Source organism: Hypanus sabinus, chromosome 20 (assembly GCF_030144855.1).
Source record: "Hypanus sabinus isolate sHypSab1 chromosome 20, sHypSab1.hap1, whole genome shotgun sequence".
NCBI classification, from domain to species: domain Eukaryota; kingdom Metazoa; phylum Chordata; class Chondrichthyes; order Myliobatiformes; family Dasyatidae; genus Hypanus; species Hypanus sabinus.
This window is the reverse complement of record NC_082725.1, coordinates 62,446,493-62,467,599: the sequence shown is the minus strand read 5'-3', so window position 1 is coordinate 62,467,599 and position 21,107 is coordinate 62,446,493. Positions and strand designations below refer to the sequence as shown.

The following is a 21,107-nucleotide window of genomic DNA, read 5'->3' as shown; positions in this document are numbered from 1 at the left end:
CAAGCATCTTGCATTAAGTACTTTAAGTTCTTAATGTCCAGCAGGGTCTTGCTATCGTAAAAAATGTTTTAAAAAGACAGTAACACCTTAGGTTGGCCCCATAAAACCAGTTACATCTGAGCAAGCAGCCATCTTACCAGAAGTCTGAAGTCTCCACCAAATCACCAGAGTAAATGAAAGTGCTTCTGCTGCTTGTGAAATAATAGGCTAATTTAGAAGTAGAATAATACTGAAGTATTAAGCAATATGAGGAGATGGTAGGAACAGCATATTGAAGTGGTTAATTGGGCATAATAACCAGAATGACTCCTGCTCTGATTTTCTGTGTTAAAGACAGAATTGTAGAATTCTGTGGTCTTTTCCATGAGGGAGAAAAGCTATTTTGTTGAGTTGCTGGGATTTTCCTCAGAGACATTGTGGAACCATTGCTAAATATGACAAAACACAGGCATTGTATGAAGCCCAGAATATCTCTCATAGTTTCCTCAAATTTCTTGAGTTACAATTTTAAGTCTTGTGTATTGCAACATACCATCTATACAAAAGCTATTGGAAAAATCATTGACCACTAGTATTTAAGGTTTATAAAGTGATGGATTATGATTGTGGGTGTATACTTGGAAAACCTGCAATTTCCAGTAGATAGACAGGATTGCTAGAGCTGTTGGGGAGGGTTTAGACTAATTTGGCAGAGGATGGGAACCAGAGTGATAGGGTTAAGGATTGGGCAGTTGGTATGCAGTGTGCAATGAGAGTGTGTGGAAGGGCAGGCAGATGATAGGGCAAAATTGCAGTCAGTGGGATGAATGTATAACAGGATGCTAAAATCAAAAATGATTATGTATACAGGACTGAATGCACACAGTATATGGAATAAGGTTAAATGACCTTGTAGTTGGAGATTACAGGTATGAGGTGGTCATCAGTGAAAGAAGATCATAGTTGGGAGCTTTTCATCCAAGGATATGCATTGTATTGAAAGGGTAAGCTGAGGGGGTTGGGTGGCTTAGTTAGTTAAAAAATGAAATCAAATCCTTAGAAAGAGGTGACATAGGTTCGGAAGATGTAGAATCCTTATGGGTAGAGTTAAGAAATTGCAAGGGCAAAAACTTCCCATTGGGAGTTATACACAGGCCTCTGAGCAGTAGCCTGGATGTGGGCTACAAACTACAACAACAGATAGAAAAGGCATGTAAAAAGGAAAAAAAAATTATTGGTGCTAGAACCCGAGAGGGGGAATTTGTAAAATGCCTACAAGATGGCATTTTAGAGCAGCTTGTGGTTGTGCCCATTATGGGAATGACAATTCTGGATAGAGTGTTATGTAATGGCCCAGATTTGATTGAGGAGCTTAAGGTAAAGGAGCCCTTAGAAGACTGATCATAATATGATAGAATTCACCCTGCAGTTTGCGAGGGAGAAGCTAAAATCAGATGTAAGAAAGGGACTGTAGTAGGGATGACGACAGAACAGCAATGGTTGGAATTTCTGGAAGCAATTTGGAATGCTCAGGAAAGATGCATCCCAAAGATGAATAAGTATTCTAAAGTGAGATTGAGGCAACCATGGCTTACAAGGGAAGTTACAGACTGTATAAAAGCAAGAGAGAGGGCATATGATACAGCAAAAAATAGTGGGGTGAAGAATTGGGTAGCTTTTAAAAAACAACAGAAGGCAAATAAAAGAGTAATAAAGAGAGAAAGATAAAATATGAAAGTAAGCTAGCCAATAATATAGAGAATACAGAAAGTTTTTTTAGATATATGAAGAGTAAAAGAGAAACGAATGGATATCCGACTGATAAAAAGTGATGCTGGAGAAGTAGTAATTTGAATTTATTTAAATCTTACATCCATCCCACAATGTGAGGGAGTAAAAATTTTTGCGTTATGTCTCTGTTGCAATGTACAGATGTGAATTTATAAGTCTAATGACTTATAGAAAGAAGCTGTCCTATAGCCTGTTGGCCCTGGCCTTAACGCCACAGTACCATTTGCCAGATGGAAGCAGCTGAAATAGTTTATGGTTGGGGTGACTGGTGACCCTGATGATCTTCTAGGCCTTCTTTACACAGCTGCTGCTGTAAAAGTCCTCAGTGGAAGGAAGTTCATATTCACAGATGCACCACTTTCTGCAGTGCCCAGCGATTAAGGTTGGTGCAGTTCCCGACCCAGGCAGTGATACAGCCAGTCAAGATGCTCTCAATGGTGCCCTGTAGAAGGTCGTGAGGATTTGGGGGTTCATGCCAAACTTCTTCATCGCCTGAGGTGAAAGAGACGCTGCTGTGCTTTTTTTTTGCCACACAGCCAGTATGTACAGTCCAGGTAATATCTTCAGTGATGTGCATACTGAGGAACTTGAAACTACTCACCCTCTCAACTGCAGTTGCATTGATGTTGTTCAGAGCGAGCCTGGCTCCATCCTCCTGTAATCGACAATCAGCTCTTTTGTTTTTTGGACATTGAGGGAGTGGTTATTATCTTGGTACCACCGTGTCAGGGTGTTAACCTCTCCTCCGTAGGCTGTCCCGTCACTGTGAGAAATAAAGCCGATCAATGCTGTATCATCTGCAGATTTGCTCAGCAGATTAGAGCTGTGTGTGGCAGCACAGTCATGGGTGTAAAGGGAGTAGAGGAGGGGACTCACATTGAGTATGAGAGTTGCAAACTCATTTTCGCTGTATTGGTGCATGACAAATTGTACAATGCAATGACAATAAAGATATTTAATTTCAATGTATATTCCCAAAATGATGACTGTCATTCCTCTCCATAGACAGTCCCTGCCGGGCTGTGTCCCTCCAACATTTTATGTGGATTTCCAGCACCTGCAGAATCTCTTGTATTTATGTAATATTCCAAGTGCAGTCTCACCATTGACTTACATAGAATGTCTCTATTCTTAAGTGTGATGTCCTGACTAATTATGCTCTCTGCACCACCTTGTTTACTTCCATGGCTGCTTTCAGTGAACTGTGCATTGTTTTCTCAGGTTCCTCTATTCCATAAGCTTCGTCAGTGCCCTGTATTCTTTGTAGGTCTTTTTCTGATTTGAATTTCTAAAATGCATGTAAGTTGAAGTCTAGTTGCCATTCCTCAGTGCATCTCTCTAATTGATCAAGATCTCTGTGTAATCCATTGTAACATGCTTGACTATCACCAAGACCCCTAATTTAGTCAACGGTCACTACAACACAGAAACGGGTCCTTTGGCTCACCTTGGTCAAACTATTAATCTGCCAAGTCCATCAACCTGTAGCTGGACCATACCTCCATACCTCTCCCATCCATGTACCTGTCCAAATTTCTCTGAAATGTTGAAATTGAACCAGATTCCACCACTTTCGTTATCATCTCTTTCCATACTCTCACCACCCTCTGAATTCCCCTTACCTTTAACCCATAACCTCTAGTTCTAGTCTCACCCAACCTCAGTAGAGGAAGCCTGCTTGCACTTGCCCTATCTATACCCCTCATAATTTTGTATACCTCTATCAAATTTCCTCTCATTCTCCTGTGCTCTAGGGAATAGTCTTAACTATTCAACCATTCCCTATAATTCAGATCCTTAAGTCCTGGCAATATCCTTGTAAGATTTCTCTGCACTCTTTCAATCTTATTGATATCTTTCCCAAAGGTATGACCAGAACTATACATAGTACTCTCAATTAGACTCTGATACAACTTCAATATAACATTACAATTCCTGTACTCAGTACTGTATTTTAATTTATGAGGGCCAGTGTGCCAAAACCTCTCTTTGCGAGCTATCTGTGACACTACTTTCAAGGAATTATGAATCTGTATTTCCATATCCCTCTGTTCTATGGCAGTCCGTAGCGCCCTACCATTCACCATGCAAATTCTACCCTGGTTTGTCCTCTCAACGTGTAACACCTCATACTTCTCTGCATTAAATTCCACCTGCCATTTTTCAGTCAATTGTTTCAGTTTGTCCATGATCCACCTGCAAGCTTTGAGAGACTTCCTTTCTGTCTACTACACCCCCAATCTTGATAACTTCCACAAATTTGCTGATCCAGTTTACTACATTATCATCTAGATTGTTGATATTGATAACAAACACCAATGGACCCAGCACCGATCCCTGTGACACACCACTTGTCACAGGCCTCCAGTCAGAGAATCGACCTTCAACCACTAATGTCTGTTTCCCATTATTGAGCCAATTCTGAATCCATCTAGGGTACCTCCCTCTGAATCCCATGCAACCAGATCAGTGTATATGCCATATGGAACCTTGTCAAAAGCCTTAGTTATGTTCATATAAACAATGTCCACTGCCCTCCCTTCATCTGTCTGTTTTAACTCAGGAGATGCCTGAAAAGGTAACTTTAAAAAAACTCCAAAAGATTTGACAGGCATGACCTTCCATGCACAAAACCATGCTGACTATTCTTGATCAGTAATGGTATCAGTATCCAAGTAATGGTAGATTTTATCATTCAGAATTCCGTCCAGTAACATTCCTACACTGAAGTCAGTCGATTGTCCTGAACTGTCCTTACTACCCTTGAACAATGGAACAACATTTATCACCCTCCATTTTCTGGAACTTGGCCAATGGCAAATGATGAAGAAATATCACGCAAGGGCTTTCACAATTTTTCTGTAGCCACCTATAAGGTCTAGGGGTGTAGCTGGTCAGGCTCGGGATATGCCCACCTCAGTATAATTCAAGGCTGCAAATACTTCGTTTCTTATAATATGCACATGTCCCAAGATCTCCCTGCGTAATACCCTAATTTCTTCGCTATCCATGATATTCTCCTTGGTAAACCAATGACAAATAGACATTAATAATCTTGGCCATCTCCTGCGGTTCCATAAATAGTCTCCTGATGGTCTTTAAGAGGACCTAGTCTCTTCCTAGTCACCCTTTTAATGTAACTAAATCTCTTTAGATATCTTTAACCCTGCTTGATAAATCTATCTCATACCTTCTTATACCTTCTTTTTGCCCTTCAGATCTCCCTCTTACGCATGCTCTTATACCTCATATTTGTCAAGGGATTCATTTGTACCCAGTGGACTAAAAGCGACGTATGCTTCCCGTCCCCCGTCTCCAGAGCCACGAAATCTCAGACCTCCGAAGGCGAGCGAAGCTCTTATGTCGCGTCCTTGACATGCCAAATAACAGCCAGTTGTGGAACCCCAAGAGGGGGTGTCATTCCCACAAAGAAATGTAGTCAGCATGTAACTCTAGGTCAGGGCCTTCAAAAGAACCCTGAAAGGGAAAAATAGAGACATTAAAGATGGAAATAGAGCTGTTTCTGAAGATGCAAGCGAAGGAGTCGCCGTTAGGTGCCACTGATTCTCCTAAGCTCTTATATGCATTTTAATTTATCTACTGTAACTCCTTATACTAATTCTGCAGGACCCCATCCCTTGTTCTGCCTGTGTTTGTACTGATGTGTCCTACGACCTCTGGCTGTTCACCCTTCCACTGAAGAATTTTCTGCAGCCACTCAGATACATCCTAGATCTTGACACCTGGGAGGCAACACAATTGTATTTCTTCCACTGTAACAGTATCTTCTGTCTGTCCTCCTAACTAACAAGTCTTTTATCACTATTGTTGTGCCTGACTACCCTTCCTGCTGAGCCTCAGAGTGGGCTATAGTTCCACTGACCTGGCTGCTGCTCTTATACCTTGATAAATCATGCCCCCCCCAGCAGCATCCAAAGTGATATATGCTGTTGAGGGGAATGGCCACAGGAGCACCCTGTACTTCCTTTGTGTTTCCTGACGGTTACCCATCTATCTGCGACTTGTACCCTGTGTGCGATCACCCAAGTAAAAGTCTCATCAATGAAGCCTTATAGAGGTTTGTCGCATCATGAGATTAGGCGGAACAATACAGTCTTTTTCCCAGGGTAGGGACGTTCAAAAGCTAGAGGGCATAAGTGAGAAGGGAAATATCTAGAGGAGACCCATAGGTCATGTTTTTCAACTTGACAGTGGTAAGTAAATGGAATGAGCTGCCAAAGGAAGTGGTAGAGCTGGGTACAATTACAATATTTAAAAGATATTGGGTAGGTATATGGATAGAAAAAACCTAGAGGAATATGGATCAAACTCAGGCAAATGGGACAAGCTCAGAAAGGCATCCTGGTTGCTTGAATGATTTGGGTTGAAGAGCTCACTTCTGTGCTGTTACTCTGTGATTATAATGGGCCAGCCAGTTTCTTATTTCTCATTTTGTGCTTTGTGCCAAAGTAGACTCTGCCCAGAGAAAACAGAAGCATATATTCATCATTATAAATGATGGGAGATAAAGTGTTTTGCTATTTTATTAGAACTCTCCTATCAACATATCACCTCCTGCCCCATACACAACTTGGATCTGCTCCAATTTGCCTACCAGCACAATGCAACTCTTCTCATTGGCTCTTCACTCAACCCTGGAACATCTGAACAGCAAAGATGTGTACATCAAGATGCTCTTCATTGAGTGCAACTTGCTATTATCCCCTCAAAACTAATCAATAAGCTTCAAGATCTTGGCCTCAGTACCTCCTTGTGCAATTGGATCCTCCATTTCCTCAAATATAGATCCCAGTCAGTTCAGATTAGCAACAACATCTCCCCCATAATCTTCATCAGTACAGGTGCACCATAAGGCTGTGTGCTTAACCTCCTGCACTGCTAACTTTATACTTATGATGGCGTGGCTAACCCCAGCTTCAATGCCATATTCAAGTTTGCTGAGTCAAAGGTGGTGACAAATCAGCCTAAAGGAGGAAAATGGAAAATCTGACTGAGTGATGCCATACCAACAACCTCTTACTCAATATTAGCAAGATCAAGGAGCTGATTATTGACCTCAGGAGGAGGAAACCAGGGGTCCATGAGCCAGTCCGTTTCAGAGGATCAGAGATGGAGTAAGTCAGCAACTTTAAATTTCTTGGTATTACCATTTTAGAGGACCTGTCCAACACTTTATAAAGAAAGCACGGCAGCACTTCTACTTTCTTAGGAATTTGTGAAGATTCATCATGACATGTAAAACTTGGCAAGCTTCTATAAATGTTTGATGGAGAGTATATTGACTGGCTGCATCACATTGGTGTGGAAACACCAATGCCCCTGAAAAGAAAATCCTACAAAAGTAGTGGATGCAGTCCAGACACAGGTAAAGGCCTCCCCAGCATTGAGCACATCTGCATGGAGTGTTGTCATAGGAAAGCAACATCCATCATCAGGGACTCCCACCTCCCAGGTCATGCTTTCTTCCTGCTGCTGCCATTAGGAAAAAGATACATGGCCTCAGGACTTGGACCGCCAGGTTATTACCCTTCAGCCATCAGGTGCTTGAATCAAAGGGAATAACTTCACTCTACTTCAATTCGGTCCAGCCTATGGATTCAATTTCAATAACTCTTCACGTCATGTTCTCGATATTTATTGCTTGTTTGTGTAGTTAGTTATTATTTCTTTGTTTTTGTATTTGCACAGTTGTTTTTGCTCACTGATTGAATGCCCAATTGGTGCATTTTTTCATTATTCTATTAATGGGTTTTTGCAAGAAAATGAACCTTAGGATTGTATATGGTGAAATATATGTACTTTGATAATAAGCTTACTTCGAACTTATACTGAACTTTCAAACTGGAAAGCCTCACTCAGTCATAAATAAGAGAAAACCTGTTGATGTTGGAAATCCAAGTAACACACACAAAATGCTGGAGGAACTTAGCAAGCCAGGCAATATCTAAGGAAAAGTGTGTAGTTGATGTTTCTGGCTGAGGCCCTTCATTAGGACTAGAGAGAAAAAGTTGAGGAGTCAGTCATAAATGTTCTGTTTGAATGCCAAATTATGTGATACTCTTTCAATTAAATCTTAATTTGATTCACAGGAATTAGAGAAGAAATTTCAGGAAACAGCCGCTTATCGCAACATGAAAGAATTATTAACAAAGAAGAATGAGCAAGTAAAGGAATTACGCAAACGCCTTTCACAGTAAGTTGGCATAACGAATAATGATTCTTGACTATATTCCACAGTACAATTTGAACTTGGCCATTTTTATTCAGCTGTTCAGTAATACTGTAAACCCTCATATTTCAGTATCTAATTATTTCTTCAGTGATATTTAAATCTGTCATCACATTTTATCTGGAAGTCAATACCCAATCTTAAGCAATTTTTGGATAAGACTATACTGTATCAGTTAAGTAGCTCTAGTCCTACTCTGACAAAAGGAATACATTTTGATGAGAGTGCAGAGGAAGTAAATCTCAGTGATGTCAGCAGAATACACATTGCTTCCTCATCGTATTTATGGTTTTACGGAAGATTAAGTGATTTATTTGCAGTGCTTAAATGCCTTTTCATTACATTTGTGCTATTTGCCCACTTTCAATGAAGTTACCTTATCAAGCCCCTCTCCCAGCATAGTGCACTCTGCTGCAATTGTACAGCACATTTCAAAGATGAACACAAAACCAGAGTCATCATCCATAGTATCTTGTTTATTAATTATCTACAATGAATATCACTAAAAGCAGGTTACCTGACCGAGGAGATGGAATGAGAACAGATATCTGCCCTCACCATAACAAGGATACGGTTCCCCTTGTCCTTGCCTACCACCCCATCCAAAACATAATTCTCCATAATTTCCGCCATCTTCAACAGGTTCCTACCACAGAACACATCTTTCCTGATTCCATTTTGCTTTCTGCAGGGATTGCTCTCTACGTGACTTCCTTGTTCACCCTTCCCTCTCCATTGAACATCCTCCTAATTCTTATCCTGGCAAGTGGGACAAGTGCTACACCTGCCCCAACATCTCCTCCCTCACCACCATTTAGAGCCCCAAGCAGTCCTTTCAGTGATGCAACCTGCGAATCTGTTGCAGTCATCTACTATATACAGAACTCCTGATGTGGCCAGTGAGACCTGACGTAGATTGGGAAGCACTTCACCAAGCACCCTCACTCTGTCCGCCACAAAGGGTGAGCTTTCTTGGTGGCCACTCATTTTAATTCACCTTCCCATTCTTGTTCCAATATTTTGGTTCATGGCCTCCTCTACTGCCACAATGAGATCACCCTCAGTCGGAGGGACAAAAGAATGCTGTCAGGTTGGAGGCTCTGGGTAGCTTACAATTGGACAGGATGTAACACACACAAATTGCTGGTGGAACGCAGCAGGCCAGGCAGCATCTATAGGAAGAAGTACAGTCGATGTTTCGGGCCGAGACCCTTCATCAGGACTAACTGAAAGAAAAGATAGTAAGAGATTTGAAAGTAGGAGGGGGAGGGGGAAATCCAAAATGATAGGAGAAGACAGGAGGGGAGGGGTGAAGCTAAGAGCTGGAAAGGTGATTGGCAAAAGAGATGCTGCCTGGCCTGCTGCGTTCCACCAGCATTTTGTGACTGTTGCTTGAATTTCCAGCATCTGCAGGTTTCCTCATGGAAATATGAGGAAATCAGGAAGTACATCGATTTCTCTAACTTCCAGTAATTTCTCTCCCCTTTCTCTTCCCTCTTTTTCTATTCCCCATTCTGGCTCAACTCTTACCCTTTCTGTACTCCTCACCTCACAATCACCTCCCTCTTTTGCACCTGCTCCTTCCCTTCTTCCCATGGTCTACTCTCCTTGTCTATCAGATTTGTTCTTCTTCTAACTTGTTATTCTGGCTTCTTCTTTCTTCCTTTCCAGTCCTGATGGAGGTTCTCAGCCTGAACAATTGACTCTGCATTTCTCTCCATAGATGCTGACTGATCTGCTGAGTTCCTTTAGCATTTTTGTGTTTGTTCTTCTGGATTTCCAGCATCTGTAGAATCTCTTGAGTTTATTACCTGACCATTGTTTGTTGCAAATTGACTTTTTTTATTTAAAAAGTTCTGGGATGTCATGAAAAGTGGCATTAATTGTAAGTTCTCAATGAAGAATAACACAATGATTCCCCCAGCCATTAGCTAAGAAGGGACAAAATGAAAATTGTATCCACTAGTAACAATGGAAGATGTTTTGAGAAGGTTTTATTTTTACATACATCTGTCTATGGCATATCAGCTTTACCCCTTCCCCTCACCTCTTTATACTAGCTATCTTCCTTCTACGATTTCATTTCAGGGTCTCAACCTGAAATATTAACTGTCCATTTCCCACCACAGGTTAAACAGCATCTGAAGAAAGAGAAATATTTAATATTTGGCTTCTGGGGCTCTTTCTCAGATATGGAGGAAAAGTGGACGATTGAAAGCAAAAGACCACGTGGAAATAGGTTCAGACAAATTAGATGATAAGGAGCATGAGTACTGACCATTAGCAAACATTTTAACATAACAGAGCGAAAGAGGGGATAAATGTGATAAAGGGAACAATGGAGACCAGTTTGCCTGAAGTTGGAAAATTTTAGAAGGTTGCAAATTTTGCAGCTCAAAGAAAAGATATTGTCATAATGAGGCCCAATGTAAACTAGAAAAATAAGTCGTATTTACAAAATCCACTGCAGTAAATCATGCATTAAAGACCCTGAGGAGATTGTTTCACAAAGTTCTAGCCCCACAGTTGATTGGAAAAAGTGCATGGAATGCTTCTCATGTACAACTAGGATGATCTAATAGAAAACAAAGAGAATCATATTGTCTTTGAACAAAACCTTGATTTGATTCATCATCCATAATCCTTCTTGGTCCACCTACCTCCCCTCTTTGTACTATCTTCCTCTCCATTCACTAGCCTGTTGCAGTGTCTTGACCTGGCACATTGAGAATTTCTTTTCCCCTACAGATGCTGCTTGACCTCTGGAGTCCCTCATGCAGTTTGCTTTTTGCTCTGAATTAGACTCAATCTCTGGTACCATTCCCATTTCTGGTTCTGCCATTCAGTAGGAATAGAGATTGAGAGGAGAGCTACCAGATTAATATCTTGTGCAAAAGGAAACACTTAGTATGTATGGGTGAGGGAGATGAGTACTTTTGAAATCAATACCAGCAAGATTCAAGTAGGAGCCAGTTAGATTTTCAATATCTGGACAGATTATTTGAATTGGATAAATTAGGGAAGAATTGAAGTCACAAGTTATTTAAGTATAGAACTACTTTAATGTTGAGGTGAGAATTACTTTCCTTGATATGAAATCAGTATTGAACAGAGTGTGGCATTAGTAAAGGAGAACAGAAAATCCTTAGTAAAATTTAATTAGATGGAAATCAAAGGAAATGCCATTTATTGACTGAAGCCCCAGCTTGTACAAAGGAAGAAAGTTGTGATAATTAAAGGCAGTCAACCAGACCTCATTTAGGCACATGAGTTTGTCAGGGCAATTCCAGACACAACCAAAAAGTTTCATTATAAATTTCCCTCCCATTGTAATGTCAAAGGTGGGGATTTTGCAGACATTTGCTGCATCTTAAGTTAATGACTCAGATAATAATCAGCGTATATCAATGTGCAGCAAAATCTAGATGTCAGTAAGATGTAGCTGATAATTTACAAATAGCATTTATCTCACAAAATTATGCAACCGTTTATTTTTGACATTCATTGAATCCTTTATGTAACATAATGGAATGATTGTTGTCCAGCAATTTAACTGGATCAGCTATATAAATGCTCAGAGGTTGGGTAATATGTGCTAAGTAATTCACCTCCTGACTCCTTAAAGTCTATAAGGCAAATGGGAATACTGTGCACTTGACTGGATGAGTGTAGCTCTAACACCACTTGCCAAGCTTACCAAGACAAAGCAGGCCATTTAATTAGCACCACGTTCTGTACTCTGCCATTTTGCTCATTATAAGCACACAAAATTTGGCTGCAAAATGCTCTGCAGTGAAACAGCTAGGCTTTTCTGACGTGGCCAAATCTGTGAATTCAACCCTCTAAAAGAACAAGAGCTGCAAGGATGTGGGAATGACACCTTCTAGGGGATTGGAGGTGGAAGGCTGGTGGTCTCTGCAAGTTGCATGTAATTCCGACTTGAAAATAGCATGATCTTCCTTAGTCGTAGTTGGGTCTAAATCTTGGGACTCCTATCTAATGACACCATTGGAGAACCTTCAAAAGAAATCCAGCTTTTCAAGTAAGGAATTCAAACTGCTCCAGATCCTTTGAGATAAAATATTGCTAGCCTTGGTCATATTCAATAAATAAAATTAACTTCTTTCATAGTTAGCCTTTGTTATGGGTAGCTGGCTTATTATGTAATAGGTGCAAATTTACTACGAATATTTAAATAAAAAGCTGGTGACTGTAAAAAGTTACATTTAAAGACTAGGTGATATGGAGTTCATTTTTTGTCACTTTGGTGAAATGGATGAGGGAAGGAGGGTAGGGAGAAAGGAGTAATAGTCAGCAGGAATTTCCCTACAATTCTTGTTAACTGGAAATAGCTGGTTTTAATTTTAGAGTTGTGCAGAGACAACTGGCCATCAGGTGTCTGCCCAAATTAATTCCATTTTCCACAATTTGGCCCATAGCCTTCAAAGGTAAGACCTTGTTAGTGTTATGAGTTATTGTTGGTGATGGTATTCGATAACAGCTTTTATGGACGAGTTGTCTTTTTCTAATTTTTCTTTTTTAATTACCAGTATGTTATTGGGTCTTTTGCGTTGAGTACTAAATTAAAAGTTATATGTTCCAAGTAGAAAATTTCCAGTTATTTCTTTATATCAGTAACAATAGTCTTAAAAATTGCTTGGGATATTTAGAGTCTGTACTTTTAAATTCTTGCTGTAAGTAGAACACTAACTGTGTCTAATACTTTTAGGTATGAAGCAGAAGACTAAAGGCATTGTTGGATTCTTGTCAAGGTGCTTCAGAAAATAAATTTTAATGATCTTTTTCCATATTTAAGGGATCTTATTTAGAATTGTTTGTTTTGACATTTTTGCTTTAAATTAAAAGTTGCTACATATATTTTAATGTCATGGGTCCATATACTTTTCTTGCGAACAGCTGCACTTTTGAATGCGTATACATTAAGTGATGCTGTAACCTGTAATCATGAATCACTAGTCATTTCTATTGACAAAACAGATGGACAGTTAGTACTGTCATGAAGATTCAATCAAAGCAATGAATTACCTTATCATTTGCTTAAGTAAAAGAACTTGCAGACCCTCATTATGTTCTCATATCGACAAGATTATTTTAATCCAATAAATCTACTTGAAGTGCAGGCACTTAAATTCAGAGAAACTTAAGTGTCTTTTTTCAAGTTAACACTTGTGGGAGTTTCTTGGTCATGATTTCACAGTCATAACTTAGTTTTGATTATCAATCAGAGTAGTGATTGTATATGATATTGCTAAGACTTTTTCAGTACTTTCCTTTGCAGAACCAGCTTTTGCAGAAAGGAAACTTATTGTAAGACTTTCTTAGAGATGAATATCCTTGCCAGTATATTATTTCATCATGCATTGAATAGTTAAGAGATATTATTAAATCTATTTTTCCATCAATTATGTAGACTTTAGTGCTATAACTGTATTTCTTTTGAAATTTAATGCTCTTTGCTGTTAAACATTGCTGCACCTCTAAGTAATAAATATATTTCTGCTTTGAAAGTTGGAACTTGCGTTAGCTTTTGTATTCATCTATTAAAAATAAAATACATTTTAAAAATTAAGAATTTTCTCAGTTGCTTTGTTATTGCACCAGTCCTAGGTAATATGGAAAGCACGGTAGCATAACAGTGCAATCACTTTACAGCACCAGCGATCACCAATCAGGAAATGATACCCATTGCTGTCTGTCAGGAGTTTATACATTCTCCCCATGATTACATGGGTTTTCTCTAGCTGCTCTGGTTTCCTCCTATATTCCAAAGACGTACAGTTAGGGTTATAGGTTGTGGGCATGCTATGTTGACACTGGAAGTTTGATGACCGTGGTAGGCTGCCCCAGTCTAATCCTTGCTAATTTGATTTGATGTAAATGACGCATTTCACTGTATGTTTCGATGTTTCATTGTACGTGTGACAAATAAAGCTCATGTCTAGAGTGCTTCAACCTACTGAATCAACAAAAGGTTGTTGGCTTCATGTTGTACTATTATAACACGTAGCAACTGCATTCTACCCTGTCAGAAAATGAATTTATAATAACAGGATATTTTTAAAGTACTTGCTACTTTAGAGAATATCCCTTAGGTAATTTATCGTTAGTTGACTCCCAACCCTAGTTCACTGAATCTACAAGCTCAGAATAAGAAAAGAAACAGGTTTAATATCACTGATATATGTTGTGAAATTCATTGCTTTTAGGCAGCAATACATTGCAATACATAATAAAAAAATAAATTACAATAAGAAGTGTGTATATACAAAACTTAAATAAGTAGTGCAAAAAGAGAAGGAAAATACTGAGGAGGTGTTCATGGGTTCATTGTCCAATTAGAAATCTGATAGCAGAGGGGAAGAAGCTGTTCATGAAACACTGAGTGTGTGTCTTCAGGCTTCTGTATCACCTCCTTGATGGCAGCAATGAGAAGAGAGCATTTCCTAGATGGTGAAGGTCCTTATTGATGGATGCTATCTTTTTAAGGCATCATGTTTTGAAGGCGTCTTGGATGCTCTGAGTCTAGTGCCCATGATGGTGCTGGCTAAGTTTTTTCCAATCCTGTGTAGTAGCTCCTCCATACCAGATGGTGATGCAACCAGTTAGAATGTTTTCTGCAGTACATTTCCGGAAATGGTGACATACCAATTCTCCTCAAACTCCTAATGAAATATAGCTGCTGTTGTGCCTTCTTTGTAATTGCATCAATATGTTGCATCCAGTGACCCTGTGATCTCTGTCTCAGAGGCCGATGCCATCCTCACAAGGTGGCAGGCCCCAATAGAGTACGAGGTAAGCCTCTGAAAACTTGTACCAACCAGCTGGAAGGTGTATTCAAAGACATTTTCAACCTTTCACTGCTACAGTTCGAAATTCCCACTTGCTTCAAAAGGGCAACAGTTATACCTGTGCCCAAGAATAGTGGTGTGAGTTGCCTTAATGACTATCATCCAGTAGCATCTATGCTGGTGAAATGTTTTGAGAGGTTGGTCATGACAAGAATCAGCTCCTGCCTCAGCAAGGACCTGGACCCACTCCAATTTGCCTATCACCACAATAGGTCTAAGGCAGGAGCAATCTCATTGGCTCATTTTTGCTTTAGGTCAGCTGGACGATACAAACACCTATGTGAGAAGCTAAAGTCAGATATAGCAGTATTACAGTGGAATATGGGAAATTCCAGAGACATGAGAGAGAAGTCAGTCAGAATTGATTGGAAAAGAACACTGGCAGGGATAACAGCAGAGCAGCAATGGCTGGAATTTCTGGAAGCAATTTGGAAGGCACAAGATATATATATATACATTCCAAAGAGGAAGAAGTATTCTAAAGGCAAGATGACACAACCATAGTTAACAAGCGAAGTCAAAGCCACCATCCCAGGGATAGTGGTGGAGGCTAAAACATTAGGGGTATTTAAGAGCCTCTTGGACAGGCACATGGATGAAAGAAAAATGGAAGGTTGTGGGGTACTGTGGGTTTTTTTAAAGGATTATATGGGTCGGCACAACATGGAGGGCTGAAGGGCCTGTACTGTGCCGTAGTGTTCTATGGTTCTATAAAAGTCAAAGAGAGGGCATATAATAGAGGAAAAATTAGTGGGAAGTTAGAAGATTGAGAAGCTTTGAAATATCAACAGAAGTTTACTAAAACGGTCATTAAGAAGGTAAAGATGGAATACAAAAGAAAGCTATCCCATAATATTAAAGAGGATACCCAAAAGTTTCTTTGGATACATAAAGTGTAAAAGAGAGGCAAGAGTGGATATTGGACCGCTGGAAAACAATACTTGAGAGGTAGTAATAGGAGACTAGGAAATACTGCACAACTAATTAAATGTTTTGCATCCATCTTCATTGTGGAAGACACTAACAGTATGCTGGAAGTTCAAGAGTGTTGGGAAAGAAGTGCGTGCAATGCTATTACTAGGTGCTTGGGAAAATTAAAGGTCAGAAGGTGGATAAGTCACCTGGACCAGATGTAGTACACTTCAGGGTTCTGAAACAGGTGGCTAGGGAGATTGTGGAGGTATTGGTAATGATCTTTAAAGAATTATTGGATTCTGGAATGGTTCCGGAAGACAAGAAAATTGCAAATGTCTTTCCACTATTCAAGAAGGGAGAGAGGCAAATGAAAGGAAATTATAGGCCAATTAGTAGACCTCAGTGGTGGCGAAGATGTTGGAGTCGATTGTTAAGGATATCGTTTTGGGTACTTGGAGGCACATGATAAAATAGGTCAAAGTCAGCATGGTTTTCTCAAGAGAAAATCTTGCCCAATAAATCTGGTGGAGTTCTTTGAAGAAATAATAAGCAGGATAGAGAAAGGAGAATCAGTTGATGTCATGTACTTGGATTTTCAGAAGGCCTTTGACAAGATGCTCCACGTGAGGCTGCTTAACAAGCTAGAAGCCCATGGTGTTATAGGAAAGATTCTAGCATGGATAAATCTGGCTGATTGGCAGGAGGCAAAGAGTAGGAATAAAGGGAGCCTTTTCTATTTGGCTGCTGGTGCCTAGCGGTATTCCACAGGGGTCTGTGTGGGGACCGATTATCTTTACGTTGTATGTTAATGATTTGGATGATAGAATTGATGGCCCTGTTGCAAAGTTTGCAGACAATATGAAGATAGGAGGGGCAGGTTGTTTTGAGGAAGTAGCAAAGCCACAGATTAGGAGAATGGGCGAAGAAGTGGCAGATGGAATACAATGTTGGGCAGTGTATGGTCATACATTTTGGTAGAAGAAATGAAAGGGTTGACTATATTCTAAATGGAGAGAAAGTACAAAAAGGATGCAGAGGGATTGAGGAGTTCTGGTGCAAGATTTCCTAAAGGTTAATTTGCAGATTGAGTCTGTGGTGAGGAAGGCAAACGTAATGTTAGCATTCATTTCAAGAGAACTAGAATATAAAGGCAAGAATGTAATGCTGAGACTTTACAAAACACTGATGAGGCCTCACCTAGGACATTGTGAGAAGTTTTGTGTCCCTTACCTTAGAAAGGATATGCTGAAACTGGAGAGGGTTCAAAGGATGTTCACAAAAATGATTCCAGGATTAAACGGCTTGTAATATGATGAGCATTTGATGGCCCTGGCCCTATATTCATTGGAATTCAGTAAAATAAGCGGTGACTTAATTGAAACCCATTGAATAGAGAAAGATCTTGATAGAGTGGATGTAGAGAGGATGGTTCCTATGGTGGGAATGTCTTAAGACCAGAGGACACAGCCTCAGAATAGAGGGGTGTCCTTTTAGAATGGAGATTAGGAGGAATTTCTCTAGCTGGAGAGTACTGAATCTGTGGAATTCGTTGCCACAGGCAAATGTGGAGGTTAAGGTTTTATGTATATCAAGAAAGTGAGTAGAGATAGACCAGGAAATTATAGACTAGTGAGCCTTTCTTCAGTGGTTGGTAAGTTGATGGAGAAGCTCCTGAGAGGCAGGACTTATGAACATTTGGAGAGACATAATATGATTAGGAATAGTCAGCATGGCTTTGTCGAACAAGCCTGATTGAATTTTTTGAGGATGTGACAAAGCACATTGATGAAGGTAAAGCAGTATATGGATTGTGTATATGGATTTCAGCAAAGCATTTGACAAGGTACCCCATGCAAGGCTTATTGAGAAAGTAAGGAGGCATGGGATCCAAGGGGACATTGCTTTGTGGACCCTGAATTGGCTTGCCCACGGAAGACAAAGAGTGGTTGTAGACGGGTCATATTCTGCATGGAGGTTGGTGACCAGTGGATTGCCTCAGGGATCTGTTCTGGTACCCCATCTCTTTGTAATTTTTATAAATGCCCTGGATGAGGAAGTGGAGGGATGGGTTAGTAAATTTGCTGATGACACAAAGGTCAAGGGTGTTCTGGATAGTGTGGAGGTCTGTCAGGTTACAGCTGGATAGGATTGATAGGATGCAGAACTGGGCTGAGAAATGGCAGATGGAGTTCAACCCAGATAAGTGTGAGGTGGTTCATTTTGGTAGGTCAAATATGATGGCAGAATGTAGTATTAATGGTAAGACTCTTGGCAGTGTGGAGGATCAGAGGGATCTTGGGGTCCGAGTCCATAGGATGCTCAAAGCAGCTGCGCAGGTTGACCTTGTGGTTAAGAATCGTGGAATTGAGTTTAGGAGCCAAGAGGTAATGTTGCAGCTATATAGGACTCTGGTCAGACCCCACTTGGAGTACTGTGCTCAGCTCTGGTTGCCCCAGTAGGGGAAGGATGTGGAAACCATAGAAAGGGTGCATAGGAAAGTTACCAGGATGTTGCCTGGATTGCGGAGCATGCCTTATGAGAATAGGTTGAGTGAACTCGGCCTTTTCTCTTTGGAGCGACGGAGGATGAGAGGTGTCCTGATAGAGGTGTATAAGATGATGAGAGGTATTGATCATGTGGATAACCAGAGGCTTTCCCCCAGGACTGAAATGGTTGCCACAAGAGGACACAGGTTTAAGGTGCTGGGGAGTAGTTACAGAGGAGATGTCGGGTAAGTTTTTTCCTCAGAGAGTGGTGAGTGCGTGGAATGGGCTGCTGGCAACAGTGGTGGAGGCGGATACGATAGGATCTTCTAAGAGACTTTTAGATAGGTACATGGAGCTTAGAAACATAGAGGGCTATAGGTAAGCCTAGTAATTTCTAAGGTAGGGACAAGTTCAGCACAACTTTGTGTGCTGAAAGGCCTGTATTGTGCTGAAGGTTTTCTATATTTCTGTGTTTCCTGAGTGTCAAGATCTCTGAGGATCTAACCTGGTCCCAACATATCGATGCAGCTATAAAGAAGGCAAGACAGCCGCTATATTTCATTTGGAGTTTGAATAGGTTTGGTTTGCCACCTAAAACACCATGGAGGGCATTCTGCATCACTGTCTGGTATGGGGGGGGGGGGGGGGTTGTTGGTGGAGCTACTGCACAGAACCGAAAGAAGCTACAGAAAGTGTAAAACTACTCAGCTCCAACATGAGTACTAGTCTCCAGAGCATCTAAGACATCTTTGAGGAAAGGTGCCTCAGAAAGTTGGCATCCATTATTAAAGATCCTCATCACCCAGGACATGCCTTCTTCTCATTGTTACTGCCAGGAAGGAAATACTGAAGCCTGAAGGCACACACTCAACAATTCAGGAACAACTTCTTCTCCTTTGCCACCTGATTTCTAAATGGATATCAAACCCATTTACACTATCTCACTTTTTTTCTGTTTTTGTACTGTTAATTTCACTATTTAATATACATTTATATACTTTCTGTAATTGATTTACTACTTCCTTTTCTGTATTTATCATGTATTTCATTGCATTGTTGCCACTAAGTTTTCAAATTTCACAACATGCCTGTGATAGTAAATCTGATTCTGATGTTGGGCACAGGATAGATCCTCAGAGATGTTGACACCCAGGAACTTATAAAACCATAAGATATAGGAGCAGAGTAGGCCATTCAGCCCATTGGATCTGCCCCACCTTCAATCTTGACTGATCCAATTCTTCGAGTCATTCCCATTTCCCTGCTTTCTCCCATACCCTTTTTGACATCAAGAACCTACTTATCTCAGTCTTAAATGCACCTAATGACCTGGCCTCCACAGCCATTCATGGCAAAATTCCACAGATCTACCACAGTCTGACTAAAATAATTTCTTAAAGCTGGTCGCCCTTTACATTTCTGATCCCTGGACGAAAACTGGTGTGTGTTCCCTCGATTTACCCTCCCTGAAGTCCACAAACAATTCCTTAGTTTCACTGACGTTGAGTGCATGGTTGTTGCTGTGCTACCACTCAACCAGCTGATCTACCTCGGTCCTGAAACCCTCCTCATCACCACCTGAAATTCTGTCGACAAGGTTGTGTCATCAGCTAATTTATAGACATTGTTTGCACTGTGCCTAGCTACACAATCGTGGGTGTGGGGAGTAGATCAGTGGGCTACGCTTTAGAATTGATTTGTTGCACACTGCAGAAGCTTGACTTTCCTTGCCTTACGTCTCCTCATTTTGCACTTCTGCATTTTGTAAGTCAATCTGAACTAATTGTCTAAGAATAAGATCTAAAGTTTGGAATCCCTCTTAATTTAAATTCTTCGTATTCCTTTTTGTTCTCCTTCCAGCATATGGTACCACAGGATATGGCAAGAAGGCAGGTGTATGGGGTTGAGTGTCTTATGGATACTGGAACAATCTTAGGACTGGGACACTGAGGTTGTGAGTAGTCCGATCCATTTTCATATTGTGGCTAGGGAGAAGGATGGAATCAGTGGTCAGAGATTGTGGTAGTGGATGCAAACTTCTGTGTATCTGTTATTGGGTATCCGACAACCAGTTCACAATATAGAGATGATTGGTGGTGTTGCTAAAACTGGATGTCTTCAAGTCTTCAGCCCCAACCTTGTAAACTAGTCTTGAAATATTACTACTGTGCTACATGATGGAATATTCAGATATTTCACAAATCAAGCAACAGTATTGAATCTTCACTACAACTTAGTGAATAAAAGTTTCAACATGTGTGTATTCTTCTGTTCCTTGTACGTATCAGAGAAATATAGCACCACTTACAACTTAAGCTGTGCAACTTTCACAATGCCATTGGCTAACTTTGTTTAGTTGCATGATCTCCTGGTACTTTGGAATAATGGCTTTAGGTCTTTTGCGTTTGATGTATACCTGTGATAATTTTTTTGTTGAGGTTTCTCTTTCAGTTTTCTGTTGGAATCTTCCATATACACACATCATTATATGATCAGGCACCTTACATTTTTCATCTGAATGAAGCTGACAAGGTTGATGTACCTTACTTTGTAAAAAAAAATTATAGCAAAGTACCAACCAGTAAATCAGGAAATCCTCAGCAGTGGATGTTTTCTAGCATAGACTTGTGTGAATTATTAGTTCCCAGTCTATGATTGGTATGTGCTGTACATGTTACATGGATAATATGCCTCCTTTGCACAAGCTGGCCAATTGCAGAGCAATGAATAGATGTTAAATTTCTGAGCTCTCATTTGCTGGTTGCTTTAATTCTCCATCCCACTCTGATCTCTCCTTTGGCTTCCTGTGAAGACCAG

At 40.3% G+C, this 21,107-nt stretch overlaps 1 protein-coding gene across 1 annotated transcript in view; it reads left to right on the top strand.

Annotated features, from left to right (window-relative positions):
* The window catches only part of lztfl1 (leucine zipper transcription factor-like 1), an 83,979-nt gene extending 70,375 nt beyond the window's left edge, over nt 1-13,604 (top strand). The window contains exons 9-10 of the mRNA XM_059945627.1: nt 7,881-7,984; nt 12,750-13,604. Of these exons, the coding sequence (XP_059801610.1) occupies nt 7,881-7,984; nt 12,750-12,768 (123 nt within the window). The 3' untranslated portion in view covers nt 12,769-13,604. The remainder of the gene's footprint in view (nt 1-7,880; nt 7,985-12,749) is intronic.
* The last annotated feature ends 7,503 nt before the right edge of the window (nt 13,605-21,107 follow it).